The following is a 21334-nucleotide window of genomic DNA, read 5'->3' as shown; positions in this document are numbered from 1 at the left end:
GTCAAGCTGAGGCCTGCCTGGTGTTTGTGTTTGAAAAATCGTACTTTTGCAGGAATAGTGATCAGATATTATTTCGCTCCTAAAAAATACATTTGTGTTGAGCTTTTGAAATAGTGCAGTAGTCCATTTGAAATGGGCAAGGCAAGGGGCAATGGACGGGGAAGTGGACGTGATACTGATGGTGCATGCAGAGAATGAGGCCATGGCCAAGGTGAAAGTGGGCCAAACCAAAGACCCACATCTTCTCGCTCGACCTTCTTGTCCCAGTTTCTAGGGGACTGCAGCACACCACTATTGAAGCCAGAGCAGTGTGAAACGGTTGTCAGGATTGGATAGTGGATAATGCTTCCAGTCACTTAGCCACCACCACCATGTCTTCCACACAGTCAAGTCTGAGTAGCCGTGAGTGTGGCCCGAATATTCCTCACCCTCATCCTCCTTCCTCCGACCCATGCCGAGTGCCCTGAGACAACTGATCCCACACTTGGACACTCTGAAGAGCTGTTCAGTTTTCTATTTCAAGATTCTGGACTCTCAGCCGGTCAACTTGAAGTGGTGACAGCTGAGATCGCATGTAGAGATGCCCAAAGCTTTGACCAGCCCCAGTCACATGAAGGCAATGGTGGGAAAGTGTCAGAAGAGGTGGACAATTATGAGACACAATTACCAGAAAGTTAGGAGGAGGAGCGAGTCAGGAGGAGGGTGCGGCTGTGGAAGACGAGGTAGTGGATGACTATGTGACTAACGCAACCTGGCAGGAGGACATGCAAAGCGAGGGCAGCAGCACACATGGGGAAGGAGGCATATCACCCCAACAGGCAAGAAGAAGCTGTGTGGTGGCCACAGACAGAAGGCGTGCATCCATTCCCCGTAACACCAACATGAGGGAAGTAGCCAATTCTAACTGTTAGATCTTACCGAGTCTGGTGATTTTTTAAAGACTCTGCTGATAACCCCAAGCAGGCCACTTGCAGCACCTGCCATGCCCGCATCAGCATGGGTAGCAAAACAACCAGCCTGACCTCCACCAGCATGATCAGGCACATGGCAGCAATGAACCCAACTTTGTGGGCCGAACCCCAGGCTCCAGGACCACTGTCTGCAGGTCACACCACTGCTTCTTTCACTGTTTTGCGTAGAAGCCAATCCCCAGTACACCGTGCATGTGAAGATGCCTCTAGCCCTGCATCTGTTGTAGCCCACAGTCAAGCAGCACCATCATCAAGCCCGTCCACCTCCTTGTCCCAGCACAGCCTTCAGTTGTCTATACCCCAGTCTTTGCAACACAAGCGGAAATACTCAGCCAATGCCCTACAGGCCACAGTCCTAAATTCTAATATTTCTCTTCGGCTTGCGCTAGAAATGTTGCCTTTTAGACTCATTAACATGGAAGCTCAATGCAACCTGATGGTGGCGGCCGTCCCAAGGTACTCGGTCCCCAGTCACCACTATTGCCCTCAAAAATGCTGTTACAGGGAAAGTCCACCTAACTACGGACACGTGGACAAGTGCTTGTGGGCAGGGATGGTGCATCTCATTGACTGCACACTGGGTTAACATGGTGGAAGCCGCGACACAGTCGGACCTTGGGATGGAGCACATCCTCCCCACGCCGAGGATTGTTGGCCCTACGTCAACCAGGGTTGCTCCAGCAGTCTACAGCTCCTGCACCTCCTCCTCCTGCTCTTCATCCTCCATCTCTGAAATCAACACATCAGTCAGAAGCTGGAAGCACTGCAGCACTGCCTCAGCCAAGCGGCAACAGGCTGTGCTGAAGCTAATCAGCATAGGTGACAAACCGCACAATGCAAAAGAGTTGTGGACAGCACTGAAAGAGCAGTCAGATATTTGGATGACACCGCTGAACCTACAGCCAGGCATAGTCGTGTGTGACAATGGCCGTAACCTGTTGGTGGCTCTGAGGCAAGGTGAGCTCAAACACGTACCTTGCTTGGCCCCTGTGCTTAACCTCGTGGTTCAATGTTTTCTGAAAAGCTACCCAGAGCTGCCGGATCTGCTAGTGAAAGTACGCCGTCTGACCATTTTAGAAATTCAGCTACAGCTTCAGCCACCCTTGCCATGCTTCAGCAGCGTTTGCAGCTGCCAGCTCACCGGCTGGTGTGTGATGTCCCCACGCACTGGAATCTACACTGCAGATGTTGGAAAAGATTTGTGAGCAGAAGAGGGCAGTTGTTGACTATCAACATCAACAAGGCTGTCAATATTCAGTTCAGACTCCACACATAAGACCTCAGGAGTGGACATGGATGTCTGACATATGTACCATCCTCCAAAATTTCGAGTACTGTACCAAGATGGTGAGCGGTGATGACACCATAATTAGTGTCACCATCCCGCTTCTCAGCATTCTGAAAACCTCTCTGCTCACAATTAAAAAGGATGCAGTGCAGGCAGAGCACGAGGACATTGAGCAAGGAATCATACAGGGGGATTACACTCAGCCCAGCCTCATGTCTTCTCAACGTGGATTGGTAGTCAATGGGAGGAGGAGGAGGGAGAACAGGAGCTACTTTCATGCGCTATAGACGGTGCTACAATCACAGCTGTCAAACCGTCTGTACATCAGGGATGGCCTGAGGACAGGGAGGAGGATGAGGATGAGGAGGACAGCATGGTCTGTCGTCCTGTTGGTGGGGACAAGGAAGTGTTGCCTGTTAGTAGTCTGGCACACATGGCTGACTTTATATTGTGCTGCGTTTCACGTGACCCTCACATTATTAAAATTTTGGGTGACACTCATTACTGGTTGGTGACACTTCTAGACCCACGCTACAAGGAGAATTTTCAATATCTTCTGCCAGAGGCAGAGAGGTGTACTAAAATGTTGCAGTACCAGAGGGCCCTTAATAATAATAATAATAATCTTTATTTTTATATAGCGCTAACATATTCTGCAGTGCTTAACAGTTTGCACACATTATCATCGCTGTCCCCAATGGGGCTCACAATCTAGAATCCCTAACAGTATGTCTTTGGAATGTGGGAGGAAACCGGAGTACCCGGAGGAAACCCATGCAAACACAGGGAGAGCATACAAACTCCTTGCAGATGTTGTCCTTGGTGGGATTTGAACCCAGGACCCCAGTGCTGCAATGCTGCAGTGCTATCCACTGAGCCCTTGTAGCGGAATCACTTAGAAAATTCCCAGCAGCAGATGTCAGAGTTTGTTGTACAAACAAGGAGTCCAAGCAAGAGAGACAGAAATACAATTCAGCTCAGGCAGGGGAACAATGGCAAAGTTCTGGGACAGTTTTCTCAGACCCTCCCATCATCCCTGGACAGAGGCAAGGGGTGCTGTCACAAGAAGTGCAATGTTTGGGAAGATGCTGAGGGAGTACCTTGCAGATCGTACAAATGTCCTCCGGGATTCCTCTGTGCCTTTTAATTATTGGGTATTCAAGCTGGACACATGGCATGTAATGCCTCTCCACGCCTTAGAGGTCCTGGCCTGCCTTGCTGCTAGCGTTCTGTCAGAGCGGGTTTTTAGTGCTGCTGGTGGAATTATAACAGATAAGCGCATCCGCCTGTCAACTGAAAATGCTGACAGGCTGACTCTTATAAAAATGAACAAGGGCTGAATTGGGAAAGATTCTGCACACCACCAAGTGAAAACAGCAAAATATAACCTCAAATACATTCTCTGTTTTGGGGAGGTGTATTCTCATGCACCTCTTCATAACCACACATGGTATACCTCTACAATAGAAAATTATTCCAAGACTAGTATATTATATTTTTTTTAGCCCTGTCTCTGAGCAGTTGCTAGGGACAAACATATCTCTTTGGACGCATTCAGGCTTCAAATCTATGAACCTGTGTTTGCCCCTCCCTTTTGTTATTTACTTTCATTGATGGATTCACATTTTTTATTTATTTGTTTTATTTTATTGTGATTTACCTTTGTCTCCTCATTCTCCACCACTAGATCACCAGGCATATCGGCTTGCGTGTCGCGACAGGCAGTCAACTTTTTGGCAAGGGTGTCTTGGATGCCAATAGTATGTTTTCAATCAATGTATCCCCCTTGGGGAAATGTTTGTCAGCCCATAGGCACTTAGCGTATGGGCATTACAAGTGTAGGAGAAACGCTCCTTTAAATTAGGCCTAGGTTTTAATGAGGCCTTCCTCCACCTCTCATCATTTTCCACCACTAGATCACCAGGGTTCATGTGTTCCGTGCTGCTACAGACAGTCAATTTTTTGGCAAGGGTGTCTCGGATGCCAATAGTATGTTTTTAATCAATGTATCTCCCTTGGGGAAATGTTTGTCAGCCCATAGGCACTTAGTGTATGGGCATTACAAGTGTAGGAGAAACGCTCTGTTGAATTGGGCCTAGGTTTTAATGAGGCCTTCCTCCACCTCTCATCATTTTCCACCATTAGATCACCAGGGTTCATTTGTTCCGTGCTGCTACAGACAGTCAATTTTTTGCCAAGGGTATCTATTATCCTCTTTAGATATTTTTTAAAAATGTAACTCCCATGAGCAAATTCTTGTCAGGCCAAGCACTCCATTACAAGTTTCAGAGACCCACACCCGTACATTGGGCCTACTTCTTAACTCTGTCTCTTGCAATGTCTCTTCTTTACCTGACACTTGATGACCAGGGTGAACGTGCTCTGTACGGTTATAGATCGGTGAATTTTGGGCAAGGGGGGCTGTGATTGCAATAGTATATTTTTTAAAAAAGTACCCCACATTGGGGAAACCACATCCTTGTTGGCAAAGACTTCATAACATTTGTGTACCTTAAAGAGCTCACTTAAAAAGCTCCTTTTTGTGTTGCCTGTTGATCACATTGGACACAATACACTTCATATAAATTTGATAAAGCAATGCTGGTAGTTTGGCTCTGTAGTTCATTACAAATATTTCTTTGTCCACTATATTACTTTCACTCCTTGAGAGCAAGAACTTTGGCTGCATCAAATGTAGAAATGGTGAATTTTCAAATGGCGATTTGGAATCCAGATTAAAATACTGTATACCGAATGCATTCAGACAATTACATAGCTGCATTTCTAGTAAAACATTTACAGATGTGACAGACAATACTCATAGTGACACAATCTTGAGAAAAGTTTGTTTATTCACTTCACAAACAGTTCTAAGACTCTATATGTGTGCTGTTTGTCATTGTAAAACATTAAGGTTTACTGAAACTCTGCCTGTAGTGGTTTGATCTAAATCCTTGTGGCTTTTATATTCTAGGGGTTTATGGCCCCTCGTCTGATGACTCCATGATATCTCAGTTTCATCCAACCTTCAAAGATGGCCACTTGAAGGGCTGGTTGAAAGTAGATTTACTACATAGTGTAAATCACTATATATAAGACCAGAGAAACATGACTAAGACAGATGCAAAAACTGGGGTACCTGTACATGTACAGTGTGCTCATACCTGCATAATTGGGGATGCCCATGCAGTGTAGGTAATCTCATAGGGGTTCTCTGCCTTGGTGTTGCTTCTCTGATATTCCAGACGGATGATGTTTAAATGCCTCTTGGTGATGATCTAAGTATACTGTATGCAGTTAATCTTTATATATACTTAATCATTATATGTATTTAATCCTTAGATGTACTTCACCTTTGTATGTTAGCATACGTATACAAAAGTGTATGCACTCATGCTATTCAATCATACTATTCCTTTAATTTGGTACTTTGCAATAAAATTGCATTGTATTGCAAGTATTAGCCTTCTTTAAAGCCGTATCTGAACCTTAGTGTTAAAAACATGGCAAATTAGCTTGCCAAATTCTCCTGTAAATAATTCTGCAAAGAGGGAACCATCATTCCATTAAAAAGTACAAGTGGATTTTCCTGGGCCCATCCAGTATGTGGGTTCCAAGGCGTAAGGGGGGGCATATGACTGACTGCAGCAGGGCTGGCCTTGCTGCCAATGTGTAAAACAAAGGAGTACGGGAGTACAAAATGCATATTGTGAAGTGGATTTTCATGGGCCCATCCAGTATGTGGGTTCAAAGGCTTATTGGGGTGCATATGAAATGGTAGCAGGACAGGCCTTGCATTCAATGCAACATTTTTTCAGGAGGACCTCCTGGACATGTTATGAAAGGGGTATTGGGGTGCGTAGTAATTCTTGGCAGCCCATCCACTCACAGCGTAGGCTACAACAGTCTAGGAGACCCACTGTTTAATAAAGGCCCTTTAAGAAGATTAATGCCGCCTGATGCGCCGGTAAAAATAGGCTCTGATACTTTAAGAGTCGCTCCTTCATAAATGAAACAAGAAGGGTCTGCTTATGTATCACACACCACATGGCCAGCTAGGGTTGTTAAATGTTACAATGACTTTTCCCAGTGAATGCATTTGTAGTGGTTGAAAGCAATGTTAAAGTTGAAAAACGCTTCAAAAATGCTGCGTCTGTACTAAGCACAAATGGGGAGGAACATTTCGATCTGGGGTTAAATATTTGGCCTTACAGGCAAGTCATTATGACGCGCCCACAGGGCAGTGGGGTACTCGGTACTGGGTCCGGTCGCAAAGGGGGATGTGACGGTGGCTGCAACCCGGTCCGTGGCCCTGGGCATCAACGTTAAAGGGGTTAATGTTCAATGTTTGTCGTGATGCCTCCTGTGGAGTTTGGTCAATTGGGGGACCGACGCTGCATTAGAGGGGTCCCTGGGGGATGTTGCGGCAGCCCAGATGTTACACTTCCCACAGGTGAAGCGGGGTCCTCAGGGGTCCTATGGTGTGTGGCATAGATGGTGTAGCCGGTGAATAAATGGAGAAGACGAGTGATCAGTCTTAACCTGGTTTACTTGTGGGTGACAGGCCACAGTCCAGGGTACCAGGCATGGGTGATGGTGGTTCCGGCCGGCTCAGAGGCAAGTTAGGGTTCTCTTTTCCCAGTAGAGGTTCATGAGCCTTTCCTACTTTTGCCTTTCTAAGTAAGGTCCTTGCTCCTTTAAGCTTCCTACAAGGTCCTCCAGTTTCCCCCTGTTCTGGGACAGGGACCTGCATGACGGGCAGCTTGAGCCTTTTTACAGGGACTCTCAGATGCCCTGGGCTCCTCCAGTGCTGGTGAGTCTCAGGCGTGGTGCGGGCAGATGACATAAAGTGTAGTTCCCTCCAGTTCTGCTCCGTGTCCTAGAGTCCACAAAAGCCACGGGCTCCCGGTTCCCGGATTCTCCGCTTTAACTCTGAGGGTGTCCTGCCACAGTTCCCCTCTGAGCTCTGTCTCTCCTGTGCTCCTTCCCTTCTGGCTGCTCCACATGCAACCCAACAGGTTACTCCTTCCCAGAGGCTGCAGCTCTCTCGTGGATGCCAGGCCTTTAACGTCTGTCACCAACTAACTAACTCCACCTCCAGGTCAGGAAGCATAAAGCATAGGGAAGCTCCCCTGAATCCGGGTATTGAGCTTCTCCTCCTGGCCTGTATTCAGAATGTGTTGCATGTGTGTGCCTTACCTGGTGAAGAGAACTCCTTTGCCTCTGAGTATGACATCACCTTCCCCGAAGGAAAAGCAACATCACTGCATTAACCGGTCACCTGGGGTGCTGCACTTAACCTGCAAAGGATGTTCCTTAACATATTTCCCAGCAAAATCAGCTTTGGATTTGTTTTTAGTGTACACGTTCAGGACTGTTGTCAATCATTACTGAAGTGCACTGGATCCCTCTGGGATCCCTGTTTTCTTCTTGCTCCACTTGAATGTCAATCATGCCACTGTGGAAGTGATTGCTTTAGCAGTGATTGACAACAGTCCCAGAATAGTCCACTACCTTCAGGCGCGGAAAGAATGGACAATTTAATGTAAGTTTTAAACACACACTTGTCACATTTAGGTATAAGGGTGCTTTCACATTGCCGACGAGGCTGTAGACTATTATGTACGTTTGCTCTGCCGGCACCATTTTAGTCGGCGCATACGTCCCTATCCCATTTTGTATGGTGTCCAGTCTTAAGCCCCCATGGGGCCACCAAACTGGTGAAGGAACAAAATGTGAAAGCACCCTAATATAAGGATCATTATATTAGAAGGCTGATAAAACACTCCTAATACCTCCTGGGGGTAAATCCATCAGTTTCACTTTGAATTATGGTTATATGTTGTTAACCCCTTCACCCCCGACCTGTTTTCACCTTCCTGACTAGGCCAATTTTTTTCAATTCTGACCAGTGTCACTTTATTAGGTAATAACTCTGGAATACTTCCACGGATCCCACTGATTCTAAGACTGTTTTCTCATGACATATTATAGTTCATGATAGTGGTAAAATTTGTTCGATATTTTTTGCTTTTATATATATATATATATATATATGGCACATGTCAAGAAGGGGTTAATCACAGAAACAGACATAAAAAGGCTATCAAAGGCTTTAAAATCAATGGCCTATTCTTAGTACAGGGAATCAATATTTAATCTGTAAAGGTCCAGCTTTTTACATTTTAATTGTTTATAGAGCATAGCTCTGTATGTTTAGTAGTCGCTGTTCTTGGTATTCCAGGTCAGTTCTCTTCATTTTAATGTAATTAAGCGGGGATACAACATTCACTGAACCCTGCAGCCCTTTCATATACTGTACTGCACCAGATCGCGGAAGGTGATAAGAGTCTCCACTGACCAAATATTGATGACCTATCCTAAGATTAGACCATTATTTTTAAAATTCGGGATAACAGAATGTTTCACAATATAATGAATGCTATTTGGTAATGAATATTTCGCTTTAGAAAGACGTCCTATTCATGTAATGTATAACCAAATGTCTGATTTTACTCCACATGGTGCTCATGAGCTTTTGCGAACGGATATGCAGACAATATAATGCCTGCATCCTGCATGACCCCTTTTTTTTAAATAAATAAGGTGATACTGATAATGTACAGATATATTTTGTAAAAAAATTATTTGTTTTACTAACGGTTGTATTGTGAAACCAGGTTGGTAAGTTGTCCCACAGTCTCCATGATGTATGCTTGCTGTCTCTGCAGCATGCTGTTGTTCTGCATTGCTTCATTGAGTTGTTCTCCAAGTTCACCAATGAGTTGACTCTGCTTGGAAAGTAACTCATCTACATGAAGTTTCTCAGCTCTCAAGACTTCTATTTCCTCTTGGTGTTTCTCCTCCATTTGCAAAACTTTATTCTCTAGAAAACTGAAAATACAGAGATTGTATTGTGAATAGATATATTGTACAGAAGTCTTTCTGAGACTCACTAGTAAATGGTATAACTATGTTGTGTGTCATTTGACTACATAAAGGACCGGTAGTTGTGATGGATGAAGTATGCACAGGTGTCTAATGGAACACCCATACTCAAAAGGTCTTTTTCAGTTGCAAAAAGAAACACTTGTGTTTATTTCATATGCAAGAGATGTTCACCACAGACAAAGATAAGTGAAAATAAGGTAACAAGGTAACGTTTCGACCCTGCTCCGAGTCTTTGTCAAACCTCACTGCAAAAGTAAACATACGAAAATTAGTGTGCTGTACAAAATATACATGTGAGCATAACACAGAACAATCATATAAGAATGTGGTAGGTTGATGGTGAGGGGCATAAAAGCAAGACACAGAATAGAAATGAGATGTGGATAAGGGGGTGAGAGCAAGGGGAATGGGGGACATTATGTAAAATTGTAGGAAAAGTGAAAAAATGAGAAAGAAATAAAGTAAAATAAAATAAAAAATAAGATACAAATGAAAATAAAAATAAATAAAAATAAAATGGGGGAAAATTGGTTGCATTATTTAAATCTAAATAATAAACCCCCATACACTTGTGGCCCCCACACCCTCCAGCACCTAAAGACTTAAGGTACCGTCACACTAAGCGACGCTGCAGCGATACCGACAACGTTCCGGATCGCTGCAGCGTCGCTGTTTGGTCGCTGGAGAGCTGTCACACAGACAGCTCTCCAGCGACCAACGATCCCGAGGTCCCCGGTAACCAGGGTAAACATCGGGTTACTAAGCGCAGGGCCGCGCTTAGTAACCCGATGTTTACCCTGGTTACCATCGTTAAAGTAAAAAAAAACAACCACTACATACTTACCTACCGCTGTCTGTCCCCGGCGCTGGGCTTCTCTGCTCTGGCTGTGAGCACAGCGGCCGGAAAGCAGAGCGGTGACGTCACCGCTCTGCTTTCCGGCTGCCCGGCGCTCACAGCCAGAGCAGAGAAGCAGAGCGCCGGGGACAGACAGCGGTAGGTAAGTATGTAGTGGTTGTTTTTTTTACTTTAACGATGGTAACCAGGGTAAACATCGGGTTACTAAGCGCGGCCCTGCGCTTAGTAACCCGATGTTTACCCTGGTTGTCAGCAAAGACATCGCTGAATCGGTGTCACACACGCCGATTCAGAGATGTCAGCGGGACGTCCAGCGACGAAACAAAGTTCTGGACTTTCTGCCTCGACCAGCGACATCACAGCAGGGGCCTGATCGCTGCTGCCTGTCACACTGGACGATATCGCTAGCCAGGACGCTGCAACGTCACGGATCGCTAGCGATATCGTCCAGTGTGACGGTACCTTTAGTATTTCCTGCTTCTGATTATCGTAATTTCCTGAGCAACTCTTTTGTATCCTGTACATTATCTGAAAGATGCATTGATTGCTGTAACAATATATTGTGTTCAAGTAGATACGACTTTAGGGATTGTTGATTTTTGACTATTGCTTTTTGGATTTTAATTTTTTCTTATACGATTGTTCTGTGTTATGCTCACATGTATATTTTGTACAGCACACTAATTTTTGTATGTTTACTTTTGCAGTGAGTTTTAACAAAGACCAGGTGCAGGGTCGAAACGTTACCTTGTTTTCACTTATTTTTGTCTGTGGTGAACATCTCTTGTATAGGAAATAAACACAAGTTTTTTTTTTAGCAACTGAAAAAGACTTTTTGAGTTCAGCTGTTCTCTCCTTTTGGTTACGGTCACTGGACTCGGTCCGTGTTCAGCCTGCACCTATACTTAAGTATTATTTACCCTCCTAATGGAACACCCATGGCACACAGTTGAAAAGCTTATCTCAATGGTAGAATTGCACCCAGGAGATTGTCCATTCTGCTCAGTTCTGTTGTTAACTAATTCACTATGTGGAGTCAGACATACTCATCAAGGTATAATAACTAGAGATGAGAGAACCTTTCATGGTTCAATGTGGCTTGATGAACATCCCAATGTTTACGAACATACCCGAACCCCATTGAATTCAATGGGAGGAAAAAGCAAATAGAATAGATAACAATCTATGCAGATTCATATAATATTTATTTCATATTATATCTGTAGAAGGGAAGTGCCCCAAAATGTATATCTTTACATAGAGATGTGTTTATTGATATAATTCTCCCACAAGTGTTCCCAGAAGCCCCCTCCTCCAGGTTGCTGTATTGCAAAGTAGGTCTGCCATGAGCTGGTAAAACAGGTTATTGAGGGGATGTACCTTTGCCAGTGGACAATAGACTTATTTCCCCACACCTGGGGATGGACACACCTCTTTTAGCTGGTCACATAAAAGGGACAAGAGCATGTGGCTCTGATCTCTTTTGCTTTGCCTGCTTCCTGGAATGATGATGGACCTACATGGCTGAGTGTAATCTGTAACCTCTTAGGCCTTAGGGATAGTAAGCTATAGATTAGGAGGGCTGATATGGCATGAGTGATTTGGGTAATCTGGGAAGTTAATTGTGGGTTTTATTGTGCGACACTTTGGTGATATTGTTGTGATATTACTGGATATTGTGGGTTATTACTGTGTAATATTGTTGGGATATCACTGTATACTGTAGTGATATTACTGTATTAGAGTTGTAGTATCCGTATATAGGGTTGAGCGAAACGGATTGGACAAATTCAAAAATCACCGACTTTCCGCAAAGTCAGGTTTTGTGAAACCCGACCCAATCCTAGTGTGGGATCGGCCATGAGGTCAGCAATCTGCGCGCAAAAGTCGCGTTTTGTATAACGCTTTAAGCGCCATTTTTCAGCCAATGAAGGAGGATGCAGAGTGTGGGCAAGGTGATGACATAGGTCTCGGTCCCCACCATCTTAGAGAAGGGCATGACAGTGATTGGCTTGCTTTCAGCAGCGTCACAGGGGCGTGCACGCCGACCGCCATCTTACTTCTGCTGATCTTAGCATAGGGAGAGGTTGCTGCAGCTTCATCAGAAGAAGGGATATAGTTAGAGAGGGAAGATTAACCCCCAAACTGCTTGTGCTGTAGCGATTTCCACTGTCCAACACCACCATTTTTTTTGCAGAGACAGTGGAGGCTATATTTTTGTGCATCATCTCTGTAGATTATTAGGCTGCCTTATAAGGCTCCCTGATATCAGCATTGCTGTTTGCACGCTGCTGTGCAAACCAACTGCTTTTTTAAAAGCAAAAATCCTGTTGCTCCTTTCTGCACAGTTATCTTGTTTATTTGTCCATACTTTTGTGTGCAGCAGTCCTTTTTATTGCTGCCATACTTTTTCCGAGATCATTGTAGAGAGATTGAAATTGTACTACAGTCCTTGTATTTTTTCATATATCTTCCACCCACTTTCTGCCACTTACATTGTGTTGTTTTATACACTGGGCCTGAGTTTTGGTTCAGTCTCCCCCCAAAAAAGTGAGATTCAAATTCTCACAAAGTGGATATACTTCAGTCCTGTTAGTTTGTCGTATGTCAGCCAGCCACTTTCTGCCACTTAGATTACATTGTTATATACACTGGGCCTGAGTTTTGTTTGTCTCCCCAAAAAAAAGGGAGACTCTAATTCTCACAAAGAGGATATACTTCAGTCCTGTTAGTTTGTCGTATGTCAGCCAGCCACTTTCTGCCACTTAGATTATATTGTTATATACACTGGGCCTGAGTTTTGGTTCAGTCTCCCAAAAAAAAGGGAGATTTAAATTCTCAACAAGTTTATATACACCTTCTACCTTGTTTTACAGTACCATATAACGGTTGTTATTTTGGTTAGATTTTCCAAAAAATGAGGAAGTCTGGTGGAAGAGCCCGTGGGCGGTGGTTGCCAGCTGGTACTGATGGTGGTGGTGCATCTGGTGGTAGTGGCAAAAGCACAATAGCACCTAAGGCTGTAGGTGCTGAGCCAGCATCATTGTCTGGCTACACAAGGCTCCCTTATCTGGGATTCGGAAAACAGCTTTTAAGGCCGGAGCAGCAGGAAAAAGTTTTGGCTTTCCTTGCTGACTCAGCCTCTAGCTCTTTCGCCTCATCTTCAGAAAGTTCCAAATATAAAAGCAGCGAGTCGTCAGTGGATGCTCCCGGTCAGGAACAAGACGTTTCCTTGTGTCCTTCACCCAAACCAAAAGAGAAGGATGCGTCAGGCGACACTACAGGTTACTCCATGGAGCTCTTTACACTTACTGTGCCTGGGTTAGAAAGAGAAATTGTTTACTGCCCATTACAAGATGAATCGGACACTGATGCACAGCTACAGCTAGATTATTATGCTGTTCCATTGACTCAGATCACTACATTGCCCTTGCAGTGTACTGAGCCAGAATCTGACCCTGCTGAGACTATGGTGCCCCGTCACGAACGCTATAGCACCTTACACGGTGATACAGAGGAAGGTGCACATGACATTGAAGAGGAGGTGATAGATGACCCAGTTGTTGACCCAGATTGGCAGCCATTGGGGGAAGATGGTGCCGCTGCCAGTAGCTCAGAAGCGGAGGAGGATGATCCACAGCAGCCATCTACATCGCAGCAGCTGTCATCTGGCAGGCCTGTATCAGGCCAAAAACGTTTGTCAAAAACAGTTTTAGGACAGCGTGGCCATCCAGTGAAAGTAGCACAGTGTGCAATGCCTGAAAAGGTATTCCATAGTAGGAAGAGTGTAGTGTGGCATTTTTTTAACCAAGATCCGAATGATCAGTCAAAAGTTATCTGTAAGAAATGCTCAAAGACCTTTAGCAGAGGGAAGAATCTTCAAAATTTAAATACAACGTGCATGCTTAGACATTTAATCAGCATGCACTTGCAAGCCTGGACCAACTACCAGACGTCTCGTACCGTTGGTGCTCCTGCTAATAATGAAGGTAGTCAGCAACGCTACATTGCTTCCCTCACTGTAAGCCCACCGGTTAGGACACCACCAGCAGCAAATGTGGAGGTATCGTTGCAAGGCCAAAGCAGTCAGGGAATCACAAGGTTATTGGTAGGAAACACTGTATGTAGGCCAACATCAAGAATACCATCACCAACCCTCTTTCAATCCGCCATGTCCACCATCACCACCACTAGTTCCACCATATGCAGCTCTCCAGTCCAGCTCACCCTTCAAGAGACTCTCCTTAGGAAAAGAAAGAACTCATCCTCTCATCTGCATACACAGGGTTTGAACGCCCCCATTGCTATACTAATCTCGTTAGAGATGATGCCCTACCAGTTGGTTGAAAGCGAAGCTTTCAAAGACCTGATGGCCTACGCAGTACAACGCTATGACCTACAAAGTTGACACATCTTTGCGAGAAAAGCAATGCCAGCCCTACACCAGCATGTCAAAGACCGCATTGTCCATGCACTGAGGCAATCAGTCAGTGGAAAGGTGCACCTCACAACAGATGCATCGACCAGGCATGGCAAGGGACGTTACGTGTCCATCACGGCGCACTGGGTTAATGTGGTGGATGCAGAGTCCACAGGGGACAGCCATAGTGGAATAGTTCTGCCTAGCCCACGGTCTAGGAAACAGTTGGCTGTAGGCGTTCGCCACCTCTCCTCCTCCTCCTCCTCCAGAAGCGAAAGCTCATCCACAGAGTGCAGTCGCACGACCACTCCATCCGCAGCTGCCAGTGTTGCAAACGAGGTGTCCCATTATCGAACAGCTAGTGGTAAGCAGGCTATGTTACAAATGAAGTGTTTGGGCGACAACAGACACACCGCGGAAGTACAGGCCGAGTACTTGCAGCAAGAAACTCAGTCATGGCTGGGCAGTGTACATCTTGAGGCAGGCAAGGTAGTCAGTGATAATGGAAGGAATTTTATGGCTGCCATAGCCCTTTCAGAACTTAAACACATACCTTGCCTGGCTCACACCTTGAACCTGGTGGTGCAGTGCTTCCTCAAAAATTATCCGGAGTTACCAGCCCTGCTCCTGAAGGTGTGAAGACTTTGCTCGCACATCCGCCAGTCGCCCATACACTCCAGCTGTATGCTGAACCATCAGCGATCGCTGAATCTTCCCCAGCACTGCCTAATAATCGACGTTGCAACAAGGTGGAACTCCACACTTCACATGGTTCAAAGGCTGTGCGAACAGAGGCGTGCTGTATTTAATTTGTGAGAGGATACACATATACGGACAGGCACTTGGATGGCAGACATGGAGTTGTCTGGTGTGCAGTGGTCAAAGCTACAAGACCTCTGTCAAGTCCTTCAGTGTTTTGAGGAATGCACACGGCTGGTAAGTGCAGACGACGCCATCATAAGCATGAGCATCCCACTAATGCGTCTGTTGATGTAAAGTTTGATGCACATTAAGGAGCTGGCGTCTGCAGCCGAGGAAGAGGGAAGCCTTGATGACAGTCAGCCAATGTCTGCTTAGGGAACTCTCCTGGACAAGGTGGCAGATGAAGAGGAGGAGGAGAGGGATGATGGGGATAAATATTTATGGGAGGAAGATGCTTCTCATGGGGCAATAGAAACTGGTGGCGTTGCAAGGTCAGGTACATGTTTTTTGTGGGACACAAGTGATGTTGATTTGCAAGAAAATGCTCCTCAACCCATTACAAGCAGTGAATTGACACCTGGAACATTGGCCCACATGGCTGAGTATGCCTTGCGTATCCTAAAAAGGGACCCCTGCATTATCAAAATGATGACCGATGACGATTACTGGTTGGCCTGCCTCCTGGATCCACGATATAAAGAAAAATTACAAAATATCATGTCACATGAGAACCTTGAGCAAATATTGGCTACCAAACAAGCAACTCTTGAAGACCGTTTGGTTCAGGCATTCCCAGCACACGGTGATGGTTTTCATAGGGGGCAACATGGCAGAGGTGTTAGAGGTGCACAAATCCGAAGTGGCGTTGGACAGAGGGATTTTATGACCAGTTTGTGGAGTGATTTCGCAATGACCGCTGACACGAAAGGTACTGCTGCATCGATTCAAAGTGACAGGAGACAGCATTTGTCCAGTATGGTTACAAACTACTTTTCCTCCCTTATCAATGTTCTCCCTCTCAGGTCATTCCCCTTGAATTCCCATTGATTACTGGGCATCTAAAATAGACACCTGGCCTGAATTGGCAGAATATGCATTACAGGAGCTCGCTTGCCCTGCTGCTAGCGTGCTATCAGAAAGAGTCTTCAGTGCTGCTGCTTCAATACTGACCGAAAAAAGGACATGTCTGGCAACCTAGAATGTTGATGATGTAACCTTCATTAAAATGAACCAATCATGGATTTGAAATTATTTTGCCCCACCTTCCCCTGCTGACACATAGCTTGCCGGAAAAATGTCTTGCTTTTGGCCTCCTCTTACTGACTTCTCCAATTCCTCCATTTGCAGCTGCTGAATGTCCACCATAGGCCATTTTTATACCTCCCTAAATGGGCTGACTCCCCCCACAGGGCCGTGGTCGCCACCTGGCGCAAACACCCATGCCAGTGCCGTTTGCCTGGACAGGTGGGTGGGCCCAATCTTGGGCGATGGCACTGGCACAGGGTCCCTCATAGTACAATGAAGTGTCTCTGACGGTGGTGGTGCACAACCAACGTCAGGCACACTGTCGTAATATGAGGGGCCCTGTGCCAGTACCGCCGCCCATGAGAGAGTGTTCCCCCCCTGGCTCAAACAGTGTTCTACCACTTGCAATACTTACCTCTCCCTGCTCCACCACTGTGTAGTCTGTGCTGTTAAATCCTTCAATGGCACTGCCAATACAAATTTGTTGAAATGATAGATGATAGTTAAAATATACAGGGGCCCTGGCCTCCATTTAGACCAGTTAATACTTTGCGCCTACTACCACTGTCTGCTACTCAGCAGAGGAGTCCACCCCTGTACCAAGCTATGCCACCTGTTTATTTATTAACAATTTTTGGGCAGACATTTAGCCTACTTTATTATTTGGGCCTACTAACTGTGTCTGCCACTCATTACAGTTGTCCTCCACTGAACAAAGCAATGGCGCCCGTTTAATCCTGTTACCAATTTTGAACTGCATTTAGCCTACTTTATTATTTGGGCCTAATAACTGTGTCTGCTGTTGTGAATTCTGTGGCAGAGTTCACTCCTGTGGTCACAAGTGGTACTTCGGCTGATTCTCTCTGGGAGCTTCCGTTTGTGGAGGAAAGTGGTACTGCAGCTTCTGAGTTTCCTCCCTCAGGTGATCTGGTGAGGTCGTTAGCTGCTTCTCTACTTAACTCCACCTGATGCTTTGATCCATGCTTCCTGTCAATGTTCCAGTGTTGGACTTGTGTTTCTCTGGATCATTCCTGTGGCCTGCTGCTCTGCATAGCTAAGTGCTTATTTGCTATTTGTTGCTATTTTTTCTGTCCAGCTTGTCTATTTGTTTTGCTGGAAGCTCTGGGACGCAAAGGGTGTACCTCCGTGCCGTTAGTTCGGTACGGAGGGTCTTTTTGCCCCCTTTGCATGGTTTTCTTTAGGGTTTTGTGTAGACCACAAAGTTATCTTTCCTATCCTCGTTCTGTCTAGAATATCGGGCCTCACTTTGCTGAATCTATTTCATCCCTACGTTTCTATTTTCATCTTACTCACAGTCATTATATGTGGGGGGCTGCCTTTTCCTTTGGGGTATTTCTCTGAGGCAAGGTAGGCTTATTTTTCTATCTTCAGGCTAGTTAGTTTCTCAGGCTGTGCCGAGTTGCATAGGGAGCGTTAGGCGCAATCCACAGCTGCCTCTAGTTGTGTTTGGAGAGGATCAGGAATTGCGGTCTACAGAGTTTCCACGTCTCAGAGCTCGTTCTATTATTTTGGGTTATTGTCAGATCACTGTATGTGCTCTGATCGCTATGTACATTGTGTTACTGAATTGCCTATCATAACAGTACAGGAAGCCAAAAGTACTAATGATTCTCAATAGAGGGAAAAAAGAAGTTCTGAGACCATTTTTTTTCCTTTGCACTGTGATTTGTCTTTTTTTTCCCCTAGACATTTGGGTGGTTCAGGACACAGGTGTTACAATGGACATTAAAGGTCTGTCTTCATGTGTAGATCAGCTCACGGCAAGAGTTCAAGATATTCAAAATTTTGTGGTTCAGAATTCTTTGTTAGAAATTTAGTTCTATCTCCAAAAAACAAATCTGGAATAGGAATTCTCGGTTCTGAGTTTCAAGAATAGTTGTAAACTGTTTCTGGCTTTGAAACCTCGCTCCTCTGGTGACCCAGCGCAACAGGTTAGGATCGTCATTTCTTTTTTGCGTGGCGACCCTCAGGACTGGGCATTTTCTCTTGCGTCAGGAGATCCTGCATTGAGTGATATCGATGCGTTTTTCCTGGCGCTTGGATTGCTGTACGATAAGCCTAATTCAGTAGATCAGGCAGAAAAAAATTTGCTGGCTCTTTGTCAGGCTCAGGATGAGATAGAGCTATATTGCCAGAAATTTAGAAAATGGTCCGTGCTCACTCAATGGAATGAATCTGCGCTTGCAGCCATTTTCAGAAAGGGTCTCTCTGAAGCCATTAAGGATGTCATGGTGGGATTTCCTATGCCCGCTGGTTTGAATGAGTCTATGTCTTTGGCCATTCAGATCGGTCGACGCTTGCGTGAGCGTAAATCTGTGTACCATTTGGCGGTATTACCTGAGATTAAACCTGAGCCTATGCAGTGCGATAGGACTATGACCAGAGTTGAACGGCAAGAACACAGACGTCTGAATGGGCTGTGTTTCTACTGTGGTGATTCCACTCATGCTATCTCTGATTGTCCTAAGCGCACTAAGCGGTTCGCTAGGTCTGCCGCCATTGGTACTGTACAGTCAAAATTTCTTCTGTCCGTTACCTTGATATGCTCCTTGTCGTCGTATTCTGTCATGGCGTTTGTGGATTCGGGCGCTGCCCTGAATTTGATGGACTTGGATTATGCTAAACGTTGTGGGTTTTTATTGGAGCCCTTGCAGTGTCCTATTCCATTGAGAGGAATTGATGCTACACCTTTGGCCAAGAATAAGCCTCAATACTGGACCCAGCTGACCATGTGCATGGCTCCTGCACATCAGGAGGTTATTCGCTTTCTGGTGTTGCATAATCTGCATGATGTGGTCGTGTTGGGGTTGCCATGGCTACAAGCCCATAATCCAGTATTGGATTGGAATTCCATGTTGGTGTCCAGCTGGGGTTGTCAGGGGGTACATGGTGATGTTCCATTTCTGTCAATTTCGTCATCCCCCCCCTCTGAGGTTCCAGAGTTCTTGTCTGATTACCGGGATGTATTTGATGAGCCCAAGTCCGATGTCCTGCCTCCGCATAGGGATTGTGATTGTGCTATCAATTTGATTCCTGGTAGTAAATTCCCAAAAGGTCGACTGTTTAATTTATCCGTGCCTGAGCGCACCGCTATGCGCAGTTATGTGAAGGAATCCCTGGAGAAGGGGCATATTCGCCCGTCGTCGTCGCCATTGGGAGCAGGGTTCTTTTTTGTGGCCAAGAAGGATGGTTCGCTGAGACCGTGTATAGATTACCGCCTTCTTAATAAGATCACTGTTAAATTTCAGTACCCCTTGCCATTGTTATCTGATTTGTTTGCTCGGATTAAGGGGGCTAGTTGGTTCACTAAGATAGATCTTCGTGGTGCGTATAATCTGGTGAGAATCAGGCAAGGCGATGAATGGAAAACTGCATTTAATACGCCCGAGGGTCATTTTGAGTATCTAGTGATGCCGTTCGGACTTGCCAATGCTCCATCAGTGTTTCAATCCTTTATGCATGACATCTTCCGTGAGTACCTGGATAAATTCCTGATTGTGTACTTGGATGACATTTTGATCTTCTCGGATGATTGGGAGTCTCATGTGAAGCAGGTCAGAATGGTTTTTCAGGTCCTGCGTGCTAATTCTTTGTTTGTGAAGGGATCAAAGTGTCTCTTTGGTGTGCAGAAGGTTTCATTTTTGGGGTTCATCTTTTCCCCTTCTACTATCGAGATGGATCCGGTTAAGGTCCAAGCCATCCATGATTGGACTCAGCCGACATCTCTGAAAAGTCTGCAAAAGTTCCTGGGCTTTGCTAATTTTTATCGTCGCTTCATCTGCAATTTTTCTAGTGTTGCCAAACCGATTTGACCAAGAAGGGTGCTGATTTGGTCAATTGGTCTTCTGCTGCTGTGGAAGCTTTTCAAGAGTTGAAGCGTCGTTTTTCTTCTACCCCTGTGTTTTGTCAACCAGATGTTTCTCTTCCGTTCCAGGTGAAGGTTGATGCTTCTGAGATTGGAGCAGGGGCTGTTTTGTCACAGAGAGGTTCTGGTTGCTCAGTGATGAAACCATGCGCTTTCTTTTCCAGGAAGTTTTCGCCTGCTGAGCGAAATTATGATGTGGGCAACCGAGAGTTGCTGGCCATGAAGTGGGCATTCGAGGAGTGGCGTCATTGGCTTGAAGGAGCTAAGCATCGCGTGGTGGTATTGACTGATCATAAGAACTTGACTTATCTCGAGTCTGCCAAGCGCTTGAATCCTAGACAAGCTCGTTGGTCGTTGTTTTTTGCCCGTTTTGACTTTGTGATTTCGTACCTTCCGGGCTCTAAAACTGTGAAGGCGGATGCTCTGTCTAGGAGTTTTGTGCCCGACTCTCCGGGTTTATCTGAGCCGGCGGGTATCCTCAAGGAAGGAGTAATTGTGTCTGCCATCTCCCCTGATTTGCGGCGGGTGCTGCAAAAATTTCAGGCTAATAAACCTGATCGTTGCCCAGCGGAGAAACTGTTTGTCCCTGATAGGTGGACGAATAGAGTTATCTCTGAACTTCATTGTTCGGTGTTGGCTGGTCATCCTGGAATCTTTGGTACCAGAGAGTTAGTGGCTAGATCCTTTTGGTGGCCCTCTCTGTCGCGGGATGTGCGTACTTTTGTGCAGTCCAGTGGGATTTGTGCTCGGGCTAAGCCCTGCTGTTCTCGTACCAGTGGGTTGCTTTTGCCCTTGCCGGTCCCGAAGAGGCCTTGGACACATATCTCTATGGGTTTTATTTCTGACCTTCCCGTTTCTCAAAAGATGTCAGTCATTTGGGTGGTCTGTGATCGCTTTTCTAAGATGGTCCATCTGGTACTCTTGTCTAAATTGCCTTCCTCTTCTGATTTGGTGCCTTTGTTCTTCCAGCATGTGGTTCGTTTGCATGGCATTCCAGAGAATATTGTTTCTGACA

The 21334-nt window shown here is 45.5% G+C and overlaps 1 protein-coding gene across 1 annotated transcript in view; it reads right to left on the bottom strand.

The window, feature by feature from the left end:
- LOC138669955 (angiopoietin-2-like) overlaps nucleotides 1-21334 on the bottom strand; it is a 186464-nt gene that overhangs the window by 66111 nt on the left and 99019 nt on the right. Inside the window, exon 4 of the mRNA XM_069756859.1 lies at nucleotides 8921-9153. Coding sequence (XP_069612960.1) covers nucleotides 8921-9153 — 233 coding nt within the window. The remainder of the gene's footprint in view (nucleotides 1-8920; nucleotides 9154-21334) is intronic.

Source organism: Ranitomeya imitator, chromosome 3 (genome assembly GCF_032444005.1).
Source record: "Ranitomeya imitator isolate aRanImi1 chromosome 3, aRanImi1.pri, whole genome shotgun sequence".
NCBI lineage: Eukaryota > Metazoa > Chordata > Amphibia > Anura > Dendrobatidae > Ranitomeya > Ranitomeya imitator.
This window is presented reverse-complemented; position numbering and strand designations above follow the sequence as displayed.